At 40.7% G+C, this 15,029-nt stretch overlaps 1 protein-coding gene across 6 annotated transcripts in view; it reads right to left on the bottom strand.

Moving 5' to 3' along the window:
• The window catches only part of ATP13A4 (ATPase 13A4), a 136,316-nt gene that overhangs the window by 42,135 nt on the left and 79,152 nt on the right, over nt 1-15,029 (bottom strand). For all 6 annotated transcript variants that reach the window (XM_081072700.1, XM_081072701.1, XM_081072702.1 and 3 more), the window contains 5 exons: nt 13,099-13,287; nt 10,567-10,628; nt 6,768-6,918; nt 5,100-5,186; nt 715-868 (listed from right to left, as the gene is read on the bottom strand). In XM_081072700.1, the coding sequence (XP_080928826.1) occupies nt 715-868; nt 5,100-5,186; nt 6,768-6,918; nt 10,567-10,628; nt 13,099-13,287 (643 nt within the window). The remainder of the gene's footprint in view (nt 1-714; nt 869-5,099; nt 5,187-6,767; nt 6,919-10,566; nt 10,629-13,098; nt 13,288-15,029) is intronic.

Raw genomic sequence — 15,029 nt, 5'->3', positions numbered from 1 at the left:
GTGCGCATACCAGACTGGAAGGAAGTGGTTAGATGAAGGAAGGGAAAGAGCATTTTGGCTTAAGGAGCATCCTATGCTGAGGCACTGACACATGAGACAGCAAGCCGTGAGTAGTTAGTTCAGCTCTAGGGAAGCACAGGATGTGAGGACAGGAGTGGTAAGGCATATCTGGAAAGTGTGCCAAGAGTCAGCTCACTAAAGCCTTATATAGGATCCTAAAGGATACCCTGGAGCCTATGGGAAGCAACCACAAGAATAAAAGCAGGAAAGTGACGATGACAACACAGTTATACTATGTGGTGGAAAAACCAGTCTAGTCAGAGTATAAAGGGTGAATCAGGGTAGGTGAGACTGGGAGAAGGGGGTCAATTCACCAACTATTGAAGTGATACAGTAGAGGAAAGATGAGGGCCTGTGCTGATGAAGTCACAAGGGATGGATTAGCAATTGACACAATAGAGACACTGAGGGAGGGGGACAGATCTGGGAAAAACCTTAAACTGGGGGAGTGGGGGAGGCAGTCATTGTATCTATCACCAAGATGGAAAATATAGGAAATGTGAAAGAAAAGCTTCATTTTGATATTGAGTTTGGGATCCCAATGAGTCATCCAATTGGTGAGTAGGCAATTGGATTCAGAGATCAAGGGCTGAGGGGACATATTTGGGATGGAAATACAAATCATCCACTTGTAATACAAGTCTGGTCACTTACCTGTCTCAGGTTGGCAAAAGCTGGCCACTTTCTCTGGGGCACCTTTCATGAATGCCAGTTGGTCACCCCCCAGCTCTTGTACAATGACTGTCATCCTCTGCAGTGCTGATGAGAATGGGAACTGATGCAGGATTGCAATTCCTTCCACTGGGACCTGGTTAACAGATGGGGAATGAAGAGGAACACATCAACATAGCTTCTTTGTTGGGAATTAACTACTCTGCCCTCAATTCTTATTTTAGCAAATAAGAGAAACAAGGTCTCACCAATTTTCACATGTGAAATTCAAAGAAGACACATTTGGGACCTTCCTTTTTTTTTTCTTTCATGCTTAGTAAATGTTTGTTTTATAGTTGAGTGAATGACTAAGAGAAATGGAAATATTGGGGTTTATCAGCCCAATGAATGAGGCTTAGCCTGAAGCATAAAGGGTTTAAATTAGTTATAATGTAATAACTTTCTAACAATTAAACTTGGGAATGAACTATGAGCAGAAGTTGTGGGATTTTGTTCTCAGGAGGCTTTTAACCAGACCTGAATTGTTTAGTTGTGTCTGTCCCTGCATAGAGGCAGGTAGTGGACTTCAGTAAATTATGATCCAATATTTCTGAAAATCCCTGTCTCTTTTTTTGTTTCTGATTTATTTGTTGTTTATTTTGTTCTCTAGATTCCACATATAAGTGAAATCACATTGCATCTGTCTTCCTCTGCCTGACACTCAACTCAGCACAGTACCTTCCAGGTCCATCCACACTGCCGAGATGGCAAGAACACATTCCCATCCATGGCCAACCAATATTCCATTAAATAGATCTACCACTGACCATCCATTAATACATCAATGGACACCCAGGCCGCCGCCACATGTTGGCCATTATAAACATGCTGCAATGAACATTTGGATGCTTCCCCGTGAAGTAGCATTTTGGATTTCTTCGGATAAATACCCAGAAGTAGGATTATTGGGTCCTTCTTTGTCTCTTGTTATAGCCTTTGTTTTAAAGTCTATTTTGTCTGGTATAAGTATGGCATCCCCAGCTTTGTTTGTTTGTTTGTTTGTTTCCATTTTCATGAAATATCTTTTTCCATCGCTTTACTTTCCATCTCTGTGTGTGTCTTTCGATCTGAAGTGATTCTCTTGTAGGCAGCATATGTAAGGGTTTTGTTTTCTTATCCATTCAACCCTCCTAAGTCTTTTGATTGGAGCATTTAATCCATTTACGTTGAAGGTAATTGTTGATAGATATGTAGCTATTGCTATTTTATTATTCAAAATTTGGATCCCCCCTCCCCGCCCCCCATCTAAAAGAAGTCCCTCTAAGGTTCCTTGTAATACTGGTTTAGTGGTGATGAACTCCTTTAGCTTTTTCTTGTCTGGAAAGCACTTTATCTGTCCTTTGATTTTAAGTGATAGCCTTGTTAGGTAGAATACCCTTGCTTGTAGATCCTTGTTTTTCATCACGTTGAATATTTTGTGCCAGTCCCTTCTGGCCTGCAAAGTTTCTGTTGAGAAATCAACTGACAGTCTTATGAGAGTTCCCTTATAAGTTACTAATTGCCTTTCGATTGCTGCTTTTAGGATTCTCTTTTAGTCTTTAACCTTTGGCATTTTAATTATAATGTATCTTGGTGTGGGCCTGTTTGGGTTCATCTTGTTTGGGACTCTTTGTGCTTCCTGGACTTCTATGTCTATTTCCTTCACCTGGTTAGGAAAGTTTTCAGTCATTATTTTTTCAAATAGGTTCTCAATCCCTTGCTTTCTCTCTTCTCTTCTGGTACCCCTACATTGCTGTGCTCGATGTTCTCCCAGAGGTATCTTAAACTATCCTCATTTGGGGGGATTCTTTTTTCTTTTTGTTATTCTGATTGGTTGTTGTCTGCTACCTTTTCTTCCAAATCACTGATTCAGTTCTCTGCTTCATCTAGTCTACTGATGATTTCTTCTACTGCATTCTTCATTTCAGTTATTGTATTATTCACTTCTGACTGATTCTTTTTATGGTTTCTAAGTCCTTTTTATGCTTGCTATTTCTTTGTTGAAGTTCTCACTAAGTTCCTTGAGCATCCTTATAAACTTTGTTTTGAACTCTGTCTCTGGTAGGTTGCTTGTCTCCATTTCATTTAGTTTTCTTTTTTTTCCCCCTGGAGTTTTCTCCTGTTGTTTTATTTGGGGCATATTTCTTTGTTTCCTCATTTTGGCTGCCTCTCCATGTTTGTGTTGTATAAGGTAGATCTCCTATGTCTCCCAGTATTGGCTGGGTGGCCTTATGTAGTAGGTACCCTGGCACAGTCTCCCAGGTCACTTGCTCTGGGTGCTACAGGAGTTTCACTTGTGTAGGTTGTGTGTGCCCTCCTGTTATAGTTGAGTCTTGATTGCTATTGGCACATCAGTGGGTGGATTTGACCCTCAGGCTGACTGGCTGCAGGGTTTGGCCACATCCAGTTTATGCACTTATTCTGTGGGGTGCTTTCCCAGTGGGCCTTTTGTCCCAGGGGCCTTTGGTGCCTGTTGAGACCACCCTTTTTGTATGATGCTTGTGGGGCTATTTGGGTGGTGCTCTGCTGTTGTCTGAAGCCAACCTCCAGGTATGTTGGTTCTGGGACCTCTTGGGAGGGGCTCCAGTGCAGGCCCAGGGCACCCAGTGCCTGTAACTAGCCAGGATCTATCTGGTAGAAGCTACAGAGTGATCTGTGGTTGTTCACTGCCTGTGCTAAACCTAGAGGCACATGGGAGAGGCCACGCTGTGAACTGGGGATGACTGTCACCAGTACTGGGTCCAGAGTAGCTCTGCAAAAGGTCAGGACACCCCAAGACCTGCTGCTACCTGCCAGCTCCCTTAAGGTTCAGCCACTGATAACACTTTGTGTGGTATGCAAGTTGGATGAGGTAGAGTCTCAGGGAGTCACTATAATGGGAAGAATTGTAGTCACCACGTTAACATAAATTCTGGTGTGGTACCAGTGCTGAGCTGGAGTGACTCAGCAAAAGTCTCAAAGCACACTGAGGCCCGTTGCTGCATGTCGTGCCGGGGGACCCTGCTTGCTGCGCCATTTGTCATGCAGGGTCTCCGCTCCCGCTCCCCACATAAGAACGCAGAAGACGGTGAGGCCAAAAAGGAACACCCACGGAGCCATAGATAGGGGAGTCGTGCCACTATAGTCTCGGAGGCGGCTGGGTTGGAGACACAGGAAGCAGGAGCCACACAATCCACAACCTGCCATCCACTTCTGTGCCAACCAACCAACCCCACTTGCTAACTGGAATCCATGCTTGCTAGCTCACCCACCATCTTCTTGCTAGCCCCCATTTCTTTTCTGCTAGCGTAGCCACAGCCTTTATATTAGTGGCCAATGGCTTACGGGTCACAGCTGACGGCCAACTAGCCACAGCTGCTGGCCATCTGATCACAGTTGATGGCCATTTACTACCCGAGCCAGAACCTTTCTATGTGAGGCCGAGAGCCTGGAAACTGCTTTTTGGGGCTTTGTCCCCACACTGCCTGCCTGGGGTTTGCTGGATAGTTTTCCAAGAAAGAGTGCAATGGGGGCACAGCTGGTTGCTCTCAGAAGAAAAGTGCCTCTGCAGACCAGGAGTTGGGTGGGGCAGGTTCCCAGTGAGTCAGCAGAGCTGAGCAGCAGAACTCACTAGGCCAATCAGATTCAGATTTGGCCGGAAGGGGAAGCCTCAACACAGAAAAGATGGCGTCCACCTGCTGGCTGCATGAAAGGTGGACCTCTCACTGGGAAAATTTCAACTGTCCTCTAGTCCTCCCCTTGAAGTCACACACCTCAGTCTGCCACCCACCACGTCTCCGAGGCCCAACAAGTCACCATCCCTCCGCTGGAGCCCAAAGTGAGTACATGCGAGTGAGCCTGTGTGCTGGCCATTTAAAAGGACATTTTGGTTTCCCCAAAGCCTTCCACCCAGACAGTTAGAATCCCCACTGTTTTTCACAGCTAGATATTGTTGGGGCTCCTCTTCTCAGCACCACTACTTCAGGCAGGGGAGACTTGTGTGGGGGCCTGAGGTCCCTCACTCCTCTGGGAGGAACCAGGGTGACTGATTCTCAACCACCACACACAGGTGTGGGGCTCATTCCGTGACTCTGCCCCTCCCACTAGTGTTGACGTAGGTTCCTCTTTATATTTTCAGTTATAAAACTTCTTTTCAGCTGGACTTTGGATAGTTCTTCAGGTTGATTCTTCTATAATTTAGTTGTAATTTTAATGTGTTCACGGAAGGGAGCAGGCACAGCGTTTATCTACTACACTGTTTTAAGTCTCCTATGTTGAAAATCCATCTGTGATCTTTCAAAATTGTGGACCTGATGGTACTTTCCCCCTTGAGTTTTGGTATTGTGGGGTACATAGCAATGAAGGCTTACCTGGCTGGCTGTTTTGCAGGGCTTAATTACCATGGCATGTGCTGGCACTTCCTTGATGTTGAAATCTTCCCCAGATATAGTCATTTCCTATTTGACAAATGGGATACTTCATTGTAGAGATTTATATCCTGTTCATCCACTGATACTAGGCTCAAACCCTTCCCTGGAAAAAACCCTCAGACCACCTCAATGTATGCTTGTTGTCTCCTCCCTTAGATGGAAGTGAACGAGTCTTATTTTGCCACAGAAAAAAAATAATGCATTGAAAATACTGTAGAACTTGAAGGGCAGATACTTCTGAATTATTCATTCAATTTATCCTGCTTTCTCTGTTGGAATGTGCTGTATAAAGGGCTCGGTCTCCATTTCTGAAGATCTTAATTTGAAAATAATGAGCATGAATAGCCAGACTTATTGTGTGTGAGGAAGAACCTTGCTGTCTTTCGTTCCCTGGAGTTCACCGCCTTTCCTGCTCTTCCCTCTCTGTCTAATTTGGATCGATAGTCCTCAGGGTATGGCACAGCAGGGACTGTGGATGTACATGGTTGATGTTCAGTAAACGCTCAGTAATTGCCATAATAATGACACTAAGTTATAGTCAAAACAACCTTTTACCCAAAGATGTCAAAATGCTTTGTAATCATCTTATTGAGTGGCTGAAAAAAAATCTCAGAGAGGAAATTGCAATCCCTACTTAAAGAGACAGAAACAGTAACCCAGAGGGATGGAGGATTGGCAAAGCCATATCAGACTGCTTTAGAATGATGTCCTACTAAAGTTGAAAGGGACCCTAAAGATTGTCTCCTTCAGTGGGGCCCAGAGCTTCACTAGGCTGCAAGGGGTGCTGGTGGGCTGTGGCTAAGTAGGCGGGGATGTGTGTTCCCTAAGCTTTATCTTTACTCCCCATCTTCTATCTCAACCAGAGTAACTCCAACTATTCTTTTTTTATAAGGTGCTTCTGAATAAGGTTTCCTTTTAAGAAAAGATTCTAGCTTTTTTGTTTTGTTTTATGTGAACACTGGTCTACTCCTATCCCCTCATTTTAAGGTCATGAGAGCCAAGGTCCAACAAGAGAGATGACTCGACAAGCTGGTCAAGCAGTCAGTTAGAACAGAGCTAAAACTAGAACCAAAGGAAGGCAGATTCTTCTTCCTGAATGACAGCACTTGCTCTTAAATCTACTTCAACCTCTCAACAAAAGCTCTCATATTTTCCTTTTTATTGTTTCCAGTCTTATAAAACAAAATCAACACAAATAAAACTCCTGGTAACAATGAGTTATCTAAGCATGGGGGACTGTGATGTTTCCTAATCTTCATGTTCTAGAAAACTTTGAAACCAGACATTGCTCATGTTACAATCTGAAGATGTGGCTAATAGTTATTTAATAATCATTATTACATTAATACTATTGAGCCTGTAATGTGTGCCAGGCACAGTACCAGGAATGTTTTAATTGCATTATTCCATTTAACCCTCACAACAACCCTACAATGGAGATATAATGTGCATAGGAGAAAACCAGGCTTAGATTGGTTTATCTCTCACTGCTATATGTACTCCATATTGGAGACCTCACACTTTATAAATATTGAATAGCAGTGATAAAACCTGTGCTGTTCTGACATTGAAGAAGTTTCATAGATTCTCTTCAGACCAGAGACTTACCCAAGTGGTGGCTTCAAACATTTTGAGATCCAGAGGGTCTCCCTGGATGGTCCCATTGAGAAGTATCAGAGAATGGCAGCTAGCCATGGCGGCACACAGTGGGCCCCATGGCAAAGCCTTGCCTGAGGCAAAGCTGTGGACTTCCTGGAAACTAAAGGAAAAAAAGAAAGGGGCTTCAGTCCTATTACTCCATGCCGAAATGGAGCTTCTGGAGGTGACTATCTTATTAAAAATATGATTTCTTACATTACATACCCACTCTTCACCCCCCCAAATAGTGCTTCATTCAGCCATCATCCATACATGAGTTTAATGGGTATGAGAAAGATTTGTTTTTCAAGCTCTTTCTTCCCTCTTTCCCTTACCCTTTCTCTGGTCCTGATTTAATTCCAGAGTCATGGAAGGAACTAGAAGTATCACCCTTAATTTTAAGCACCCCCCACTCCCACTCCCACTACCAGACCACTTTATTTCCAATGCTGTGAGACAGAACAGCCTCGCTGATGCTACGGCTATTTGTATACACATATATCTCCCTCAGTCAATCCTTCCGGGCATGGCTGTGTCTCCTGTATCTCTCTCTCTCCAACATATGTGATGTTTGGTTAAAATTAGGCAGTCAACAAATGTATTAGTGAATAAATGAATGACTTCATACTGGAAATTTGAAAGACCATAATGGCAAAGAAATAAACTCTAAAAAATATTTTTTAAAAGGACCCTGCATCCCCCTTTTCCCCCCTGGCATCTAGTGTCCATATTGCAGCCATCATTACCATAGCTCCCTATAGAAAATGGCTCCATTTAACCTACTGAGATACAACTCAAATGTCACATGCAGGGTGTTTTCACTAATTCAGGGTTGAAGTGATCAAGTTCAGCCTCTGGCCCATTAGAGGAATGTCCTCTGCAACCTTGTTGTTAGTCCCTTCTTAAATGTGTAGCGCAGTAGATGGTTCACAAAGCAGTCTATCCTAGGAAGACTTCTGATGGCAGAAGTTATTTCCTGTATCAAGGCAAACTCTGCTTCTTGTAGCCAATGAAAATAGAATCTACTTGCTCTCCTTCCCCTAGATGTCAACTTCTGTAGACCAGCTCTGCAGTACCCTCCCTTCCCTGGAGTTACACAGGAACCTCTAGCTGTGCCTTCAATCTGCAGTTCCCAAACCATTCACCTTTCTAACTACTCTTTCTTGAAAAAGTTACTATGTCATAGTTTATCTTAAAATGTGATCTCCAGGGTCAGATTACTCATATTATTTCTCATGCTACGGACAGTGCATTTATGTAAATGCTGCCTTAGTTTGCTCTAGCCTTTTGTTCTTAAAAGCATCCATATCACAGTGTTAACTCATAATTCAGCCATATTTCTTCTTAGCTTCTTCATTCAAGCATCTCTAAGAGTTCAAAACCTCTTGGCTGATTACTGACCCTGTTAATCGTATTTATTATTACATATCAAAGGATCAAGTTACCTTGGTGGTTTATAACATGTTCCTGGTGTTTTAGTAAACATCTAAAAGGAAGTGATCACCAGCAGTGTGATTAACACAAAAGCTTAAGCTCACACTGAAAAGCAAACACAGATCAGGAAAGAAGGAATCTTATTTTTAAGATGGCACACACACTGTCTTCAGTAGGTAATTCTGAATACGTAATTCTGAGTTCCTCAAAATTGGGCCAGGCTCTGGTTTGCACAACAAATAAATAGAACTCTCTGTCATCCTGTCATTGTGTTTTTATTTGAATGCTTATAATTTATGAAGCTCAGGTAGCCTAGGTAGTGTTCCGACGGTTCTTGAAGTATCCGGCACATTGGGCAGGACTTTTTTGGAAAAGATGAGAATTATAAGAGATGAGCTCACCTTTCAGAGGGAGATATTTAATAGCCTATTGGTTAGGTGCTGACTTCTTACTTAGACCTGAATCCGTTTTCTCTCGTTATGAATTAAATTTGACAATTAAATAAAAAAGTTTAATTTTTCATTTAGTCATTTTAAGCCAACTTTGACCTTTTTGAAGGAAGGCAGAGAGGAAGAGCGGTGGGCCTAATTAACCAATAACTTAAATGTTATATCAATTGTTTTTATTTAAATTTGACAAGTTGCTTTTAGAAACAGAAAACTTGGTAAATAAGCTAGATGTCAATTCAATAAGTAGAAGAGCATTCAAAAGATGGAACTAGTTTAGTTCATTTCAAATGAATAAATATTTGCTATGCATATACAATATGTACTTGGCATGGTGCTACAGCATTAGAGACACAAATAAAAATAAGAATAAAAATGCTCTCAAGATGCTCACATATTTCAATAAATGTATACACTTTTTGTAGAACCTGAAGCAGAAAAATATTAATGAACAAGGAGACCAGGTATATATGCAAAGCCATTGTTGAGGGAAAATAAAAAAAACTTTAGAAAGTTTAAAATTTATAAAGGGCTGCTTCTGTAGACTAAAGTGCTTAGAGGCCCCAGGATTAATTTTTTAACCCAGGAAGTAGACTTCTTTATAAATATTTTATATTAATGTTTTAATATGAAAAATATATTAGACACCTGTAATTAAAATATTTTATGGATAAATTTGTGTCATCTGCATATACAGAGGAACCACAATGCACCTTTTATGAAAAAAATGCTTTGTGATTAATTTGTAAGTGTGAGAGGGAAACACTTTCATTAAAAAAAAAATTCAACTGTTTCCTGTTCTGATCACACTGGAGATGGTAGTGGAAAGAATAAGCAGGCAGAGAAGTACACTCAGGCGTGGCCACAAGAGGGCGCCACGAGAGGAATGTGCAAATCTTCAACACGTGGAGCTGAAAACGGCCCAAACTAAGGAGTTTGCAACAGCCAAAGGTGAAGTTCTCAGAACTACAATACCAAAGAAAATGAGTACAGTAGCTCCAGTTCCACAGATGTTTCTATGACAGAAATTCAGTGTACACAAGTGAGTACTAGCACACCTAGCACACTGAAAGTCTTCAGTTTGTACAAGAAATGTTGCTTCCCTGAAGGACAATGTGCTGGTGTTGTCCAAATTAGGTACACTGGTCCAACTACAGCAGGCCCCTGACTAGATTACATTTTAGCAAAAGTTTGAATGCAGTGTCAAAACTTCCCCTTCACCTCCTGGGTTTCTGAGTGGCATGGAGGAAGGTCTGAGGTGGGGGAAAACATGCATGTTTTAATGCAAAATATTAGTGGAAGCGTTCAAGAAGGGAAATTAAATGAAGTGACTCTGGCAATCACTGCTCATCAAAGCCGAAGCTGAAATGTCTCCGTTATTTCTTTTCATAAGAAAATGCTGAATTCTGGGAAAAGAGAAACTACAGGGCATTTAGTCCAAGACACTGTAGACCAAAAAAAAAGGGGCTTCTATGGAGAGTAACCTCACAGGGTGATCTGACATTAATTCCCACCTGGGAAGGTCATGGTGGGTAGTCACACCCTGGTCCTATAACTTCTTTAGTACAAGGTTTCCTTTGCCATAAGCAAGCCCTGTCCATTGTTTTTGTGCATCTAGGTTACAACACCTTTGAATAAGCATGACCACTCTCAAGAGAGCACATAATCGTGTTAACCATCTTGTAATCCAATCCTTACCTTACTTTCTCCCACCTCCAAGTAATCTTCCTTATGTTCCCTCCTTAATTTTAAATGCATAAAAGAAGCTGCAAAATTGTTATTCTCGGGAGCAGTTGAGATCTTGCTTCCTGGCACTTGCCAGTTTTTGCTCAAATAAACCCATAAAAATTCTGTACAGGTTTTGACGTTTTGACGCTGACAGTACTCACCCGTTCTTATCGCAGGGCACCACTCCCCAGAGATCCAAGCCATCCCTTGTTAAGGTGCCTGTCTAAACGGAAATAAACACTCAGTTCACTCTGAATAGCTAGCTCCCCACTGTAAAGACCAATACGGTATGTTCTAATAGGAAAACATGTCACAAAATTTTATCGAGATCAGCACTTCAAGCAGGGATACAATAAGGTGGCTATCTGGGGTCCTGGGGGAAGATTGGCTGAACTCATACCCGCTATATAATAAGCTGGCACTTAATCTCTTTGTACTTTAGTGTTCTCAGTGATAAGGAAGAAAACCATGTCTGCCTTACATATTTCAGAGGCTTGTGTTGAGGCTAAATGGATGGGGAAGTCCTTGGTAAGCCTGTAAGAGCTATAAAATGTGAGTCCCAGTTTTTATAGCAGAAGTTAAAAGCATGCCATCAGAAATAAGTAATGGCAGTAGAAGAATTTTTAACTGTTCTAAAGAAATGGTTTGCTGTTTGACACATAAATTTGGTTAAAAGGTGGGTTGGTATTCTCTCAGGGCAGTATAACGATGAAGAGCTTGGACTGGGTTAAAACACCAGCTGTGTGACCTGGGCAAATTATGTAACCCCTCTAAACATCAGAGCCCTTCTCTGCAACATGGTTACAATCATGTAGGGTTGTCGTGAAGATTGAAGGAGATAATAATAAAAAAAAGTGCTTAGTTTAATATCTGGCATAGAATAAGAGCTGAAAGTAATGATATTTATAATTATCTATTTTATATTTGAATTCTTATCACAATGATCTGTCCCGATCTGTTTGTTTGGTTTTTCCCTAAGTCCAAGAATACTATGATCTCATAAATAAAATGTCTTTCCTTATGATGTTAGTTTGATCACAAAATAATTTTGAAATGGTGGCAAGAGCCATGTTAGCTTTCTGTTCTTGGTCTCTGATATTCCAATAATTATATAATACAGCTCTGATCCCATTAATTCTCTGCTGTCAGAAACCTTCAATGTACTGTTTAATGGGCACAGATTTTATGTTTGGAAAGATGAAAAAAGTTCTGGAGATGGATGGTAGTGATGGTTGTACAACAATGGGAATGTACTTAAAACCCCTTAACAATGATTTAAATGGTAAGTTTTATGTTATGTATATTTTACCACAATAAAAAAATTAAGGAAAGAAAAGTCAACAATAAAAATTAAAACCTTCAATGGCTTCCCACTACCTAAAGAGTATGTAAAAATTTCTTAGCCAGACATTCAAGGTCTACAAACACCTTCTCCCATACGAATGCCCTACTCTGGTCAAAACTGCACTCCATTGCTCTCCTGACTCTATGCCTTTGCGCATATTTCACTGCCTACAATGCCCTTGTATTGCACATATTTTTAAATTTTCTATATATCGTGATGTTTTGACATCTTAAAAAACCTTTCTAATTGGAGAGAGACTACCTCCTCAGGGCAAGTCCACTCTTGGAGGTAGCACAGGTCCCGCCAAGAGCATACCTCTGACATGCAAACTAACCAGTGGGGAGTCACACCTCCTCTGTTGGGCCATACACCCCAGGAGACAATATTGCTCTGTCTTAATCATCCCAGGGCCAAGTATCAGACAACTAAAGACCAACCCTATAGCCCAAAACTCATCAAAATCATTCAGATTAGCCAATCATCAGCTGCTTAGCCTGCCATGTCTTGCCTTTCCTGTAGAAACCCCAATAAAGGCCATGACATAAGCAGTCCCCTCACTCCTGCTTTGCTTCCTGAACAAAACCTGGCATTGCTTCTGTGGCCCTGCATGGTGAGCTGTGCCTCTTCTTTCTGGGGGGACTGTGAGTAACATTAATTTTTTTTTTCAATGGCATTGACTTCTCCCTGTCATCACTCAGTCACCTCTATAAAGTAAGACTCAGGCACAAAACACCCCTTCATTTCTGTCTTATCCTGTCACAGCTCCCACCTTCACCCCAGCGTATGTGTATGCAGACTAAAAGAATAGATTCAAGAGAAAGTAGTAACTGGCATATAATCAAGGATAACTAAGCAATACACTGCAGATGGAAAAATATATAAGGGTTTGATTTGGGACTTTATTGTAACCAAGTCTCATAGTAAGGCACAGCTAAATATAGTCTTCCCTTTTTTATTCATTTATTCATTCAATAAATATTTATTGAGCACCGACTGTGCCATGCAATATTCTTAACATTAGGGATACAGCAGTAACCATAGTAAAGGTTTAAATGTTGTCCTTTGTATGAGGGTTTTGACTGTAGAGGCACAGACTGCTTTTTTAATTGTGTTTCACAGACTATTGGAGCTGGAAGGACCCTAAAAGATTCACCTATTCAGTACCTACTCTCCCTTCCTTAAACCCTAGAATCTGAGAGCTGAAGAGACGTATCTTTCCAATATCACACAGCGAACCAGATATAAAATGAAGTCAGGTACCCACATCCTATGTTTCCTGCTGTAGAAGAGTCTAAAGCACCTGTACATGGTGGCAATGATGATAAAAGTAGGGATGAGACACACATACCTTGTCAAAGCAGACAAGGTTTAATTGTCCACATACGTTGATCCTCTGGGGGCTGATGCAAAAGATGCCTCTCTTCTTCAGCCTCCTCTGGGCATAGATAATACCTGTGGTCAGGGCAGCCGGCAGAGCAGGAGGAACTGCAATTGTGATGATATCCAGGGCTTTCCTCACCACCTCTTCCAGAGGTTCCTGGAAGATACATTACTCTCTCACTATTATAGATAAATCAGTCATGCATGGCTTGTGCATATGAGTTTTTCCTTCTTTTTGTTTACTTGTTCAGGTCAAATTCCTAGAAATACGATGAGCAGGTCAAATATGGGTCAAAGGGTATGAACATGTTTGTGGCTCTCGACACATTTTGCCAAAGTGCAATGAGAAGGCTTGTAACGATTTATATGCTACCAGCAGAGAACAGTGTACCACTTTGCCATGTACCTTCACCAGTACTGGGTATCTGGGTTTTAAATTCCTCATTTCATAGCTATGCAATACTACATTATTGGAATAAATATATTCTCAGACTGAAAACAAAAAAATAATGTAAGGAAAAGTATGCAAGAGTAGAAGCATGTTGATAACTTAACAAAGTTTTGTTTTGTTTTATTTTGTTTTTTAACTTATTTAGCAATTTACTTAATAAATAGTCCACCTTTCAATATTAGTTTTTAACACTGCCATGAGTTTGGTAGAAAGCAAATTCATGACCTGGAAATAGTAGTAGGTCTTTAAGCGGTAACCTGAGACTTATCAGTAGATTCTCATATCTTTACTGCCATTGAGGATATAATAGGAAAATAGGAATATATTCAATTCCTAAAATTCCTGCAATAATGTGCATATTCTTTAATATTTAGCTTTACTAAATAGGTTTTTTGAAATAGTATGTGAAGAAGTTATCGTTTGTTTCCAGTGGTATTTTCTGCTTCATTTTGATTTTTAATACCAATAGGGTATAGTGCTCTTCCTAAAAGAAACTGTTCCTATTTGGGAAGGTATTCTTTTTTTTTTTATTTTTTTAGTTTCAGGTGTTCAAAATATAATGATTAGATATTTACACCCCTCACAAAGTGATAATCCCAACAAGTCTACTACCCATCTGACACCGTACATAGCTATTACAATACTATTGACTATATTCCCTATGCTGTATTTTACATCCCATGACTGTATATATTACTTTCAATGTTATTTTAGATTAATCTGAGGTGTACAGTGCAGTGGTTAGGCATTTGTATAATCTATGAAGTGATCCCTCTGATAAGTCCAGTATCCATCTGACACCCTACATAGTCTTCATAACTTTATTGAGTATATTCCCCATACTGTATTTCATATCCCTGTGACTATTTTGTGACTATTAATTTGTATTTCCTAATTCCTTCACCTTTCTTACCCTTCCCCTAACCCCATTCCATCTAGCAAACATCAGTTTGTTCTCTGTATCTATGAGTGTATTTCTGTTTTGTTAGTTCGTTTATTCTGTTCTTTAGATTCTACATATAAGTGAGATCATATGGTACTTGTCTTTCTCAGTCTGACTTATTTCACTTAGCATAATATCCTCTAGGTCCATCCATGTTGCTGCAAATGGTAAGACTTCATTCTTTTTTTATGACAGAACAATACTCCATTGTACAAATGTACCACAATTTATTCAACTGTCTATTGATGGGCATTTTGGTTGTTTCCACATCTTGGCTGTTGCGAACAGTACTGCAGTAAACATAGGGGTACATATATATTTTCAAATTATTGTTTTGGATTTCTTTGGATAAATATCCAGAAGTGGAATTGCTGGGTCATGAGGCAGTTCTATTTTTAATTTTTTGAGGAACCTCCATACTGTTTTCCATAGTGGCTGCACCAATCTGCAATCCTACCAATAGTGCACAAGGGTTCCCTTTTCTCCACATCCTCGCCAACATTTG

The sequence above is a fragment of the Rhinolophus hipposideros genome, assembly GCF_964194185.1.
Source record: "Rhinolophus hipposideros genome assembly, chromosome: 2".
NCBI lineage: Eukaryota > Metazoa > Chordata > Mammalia > Chiroptera > Rhinolophidae > Rhinolophus > Rhinolophus hipposideros.
Note: the sequence above shows the minus strand (reverse complement) of the source record. Positions and strands in the feature narration are given on the sequence as shown.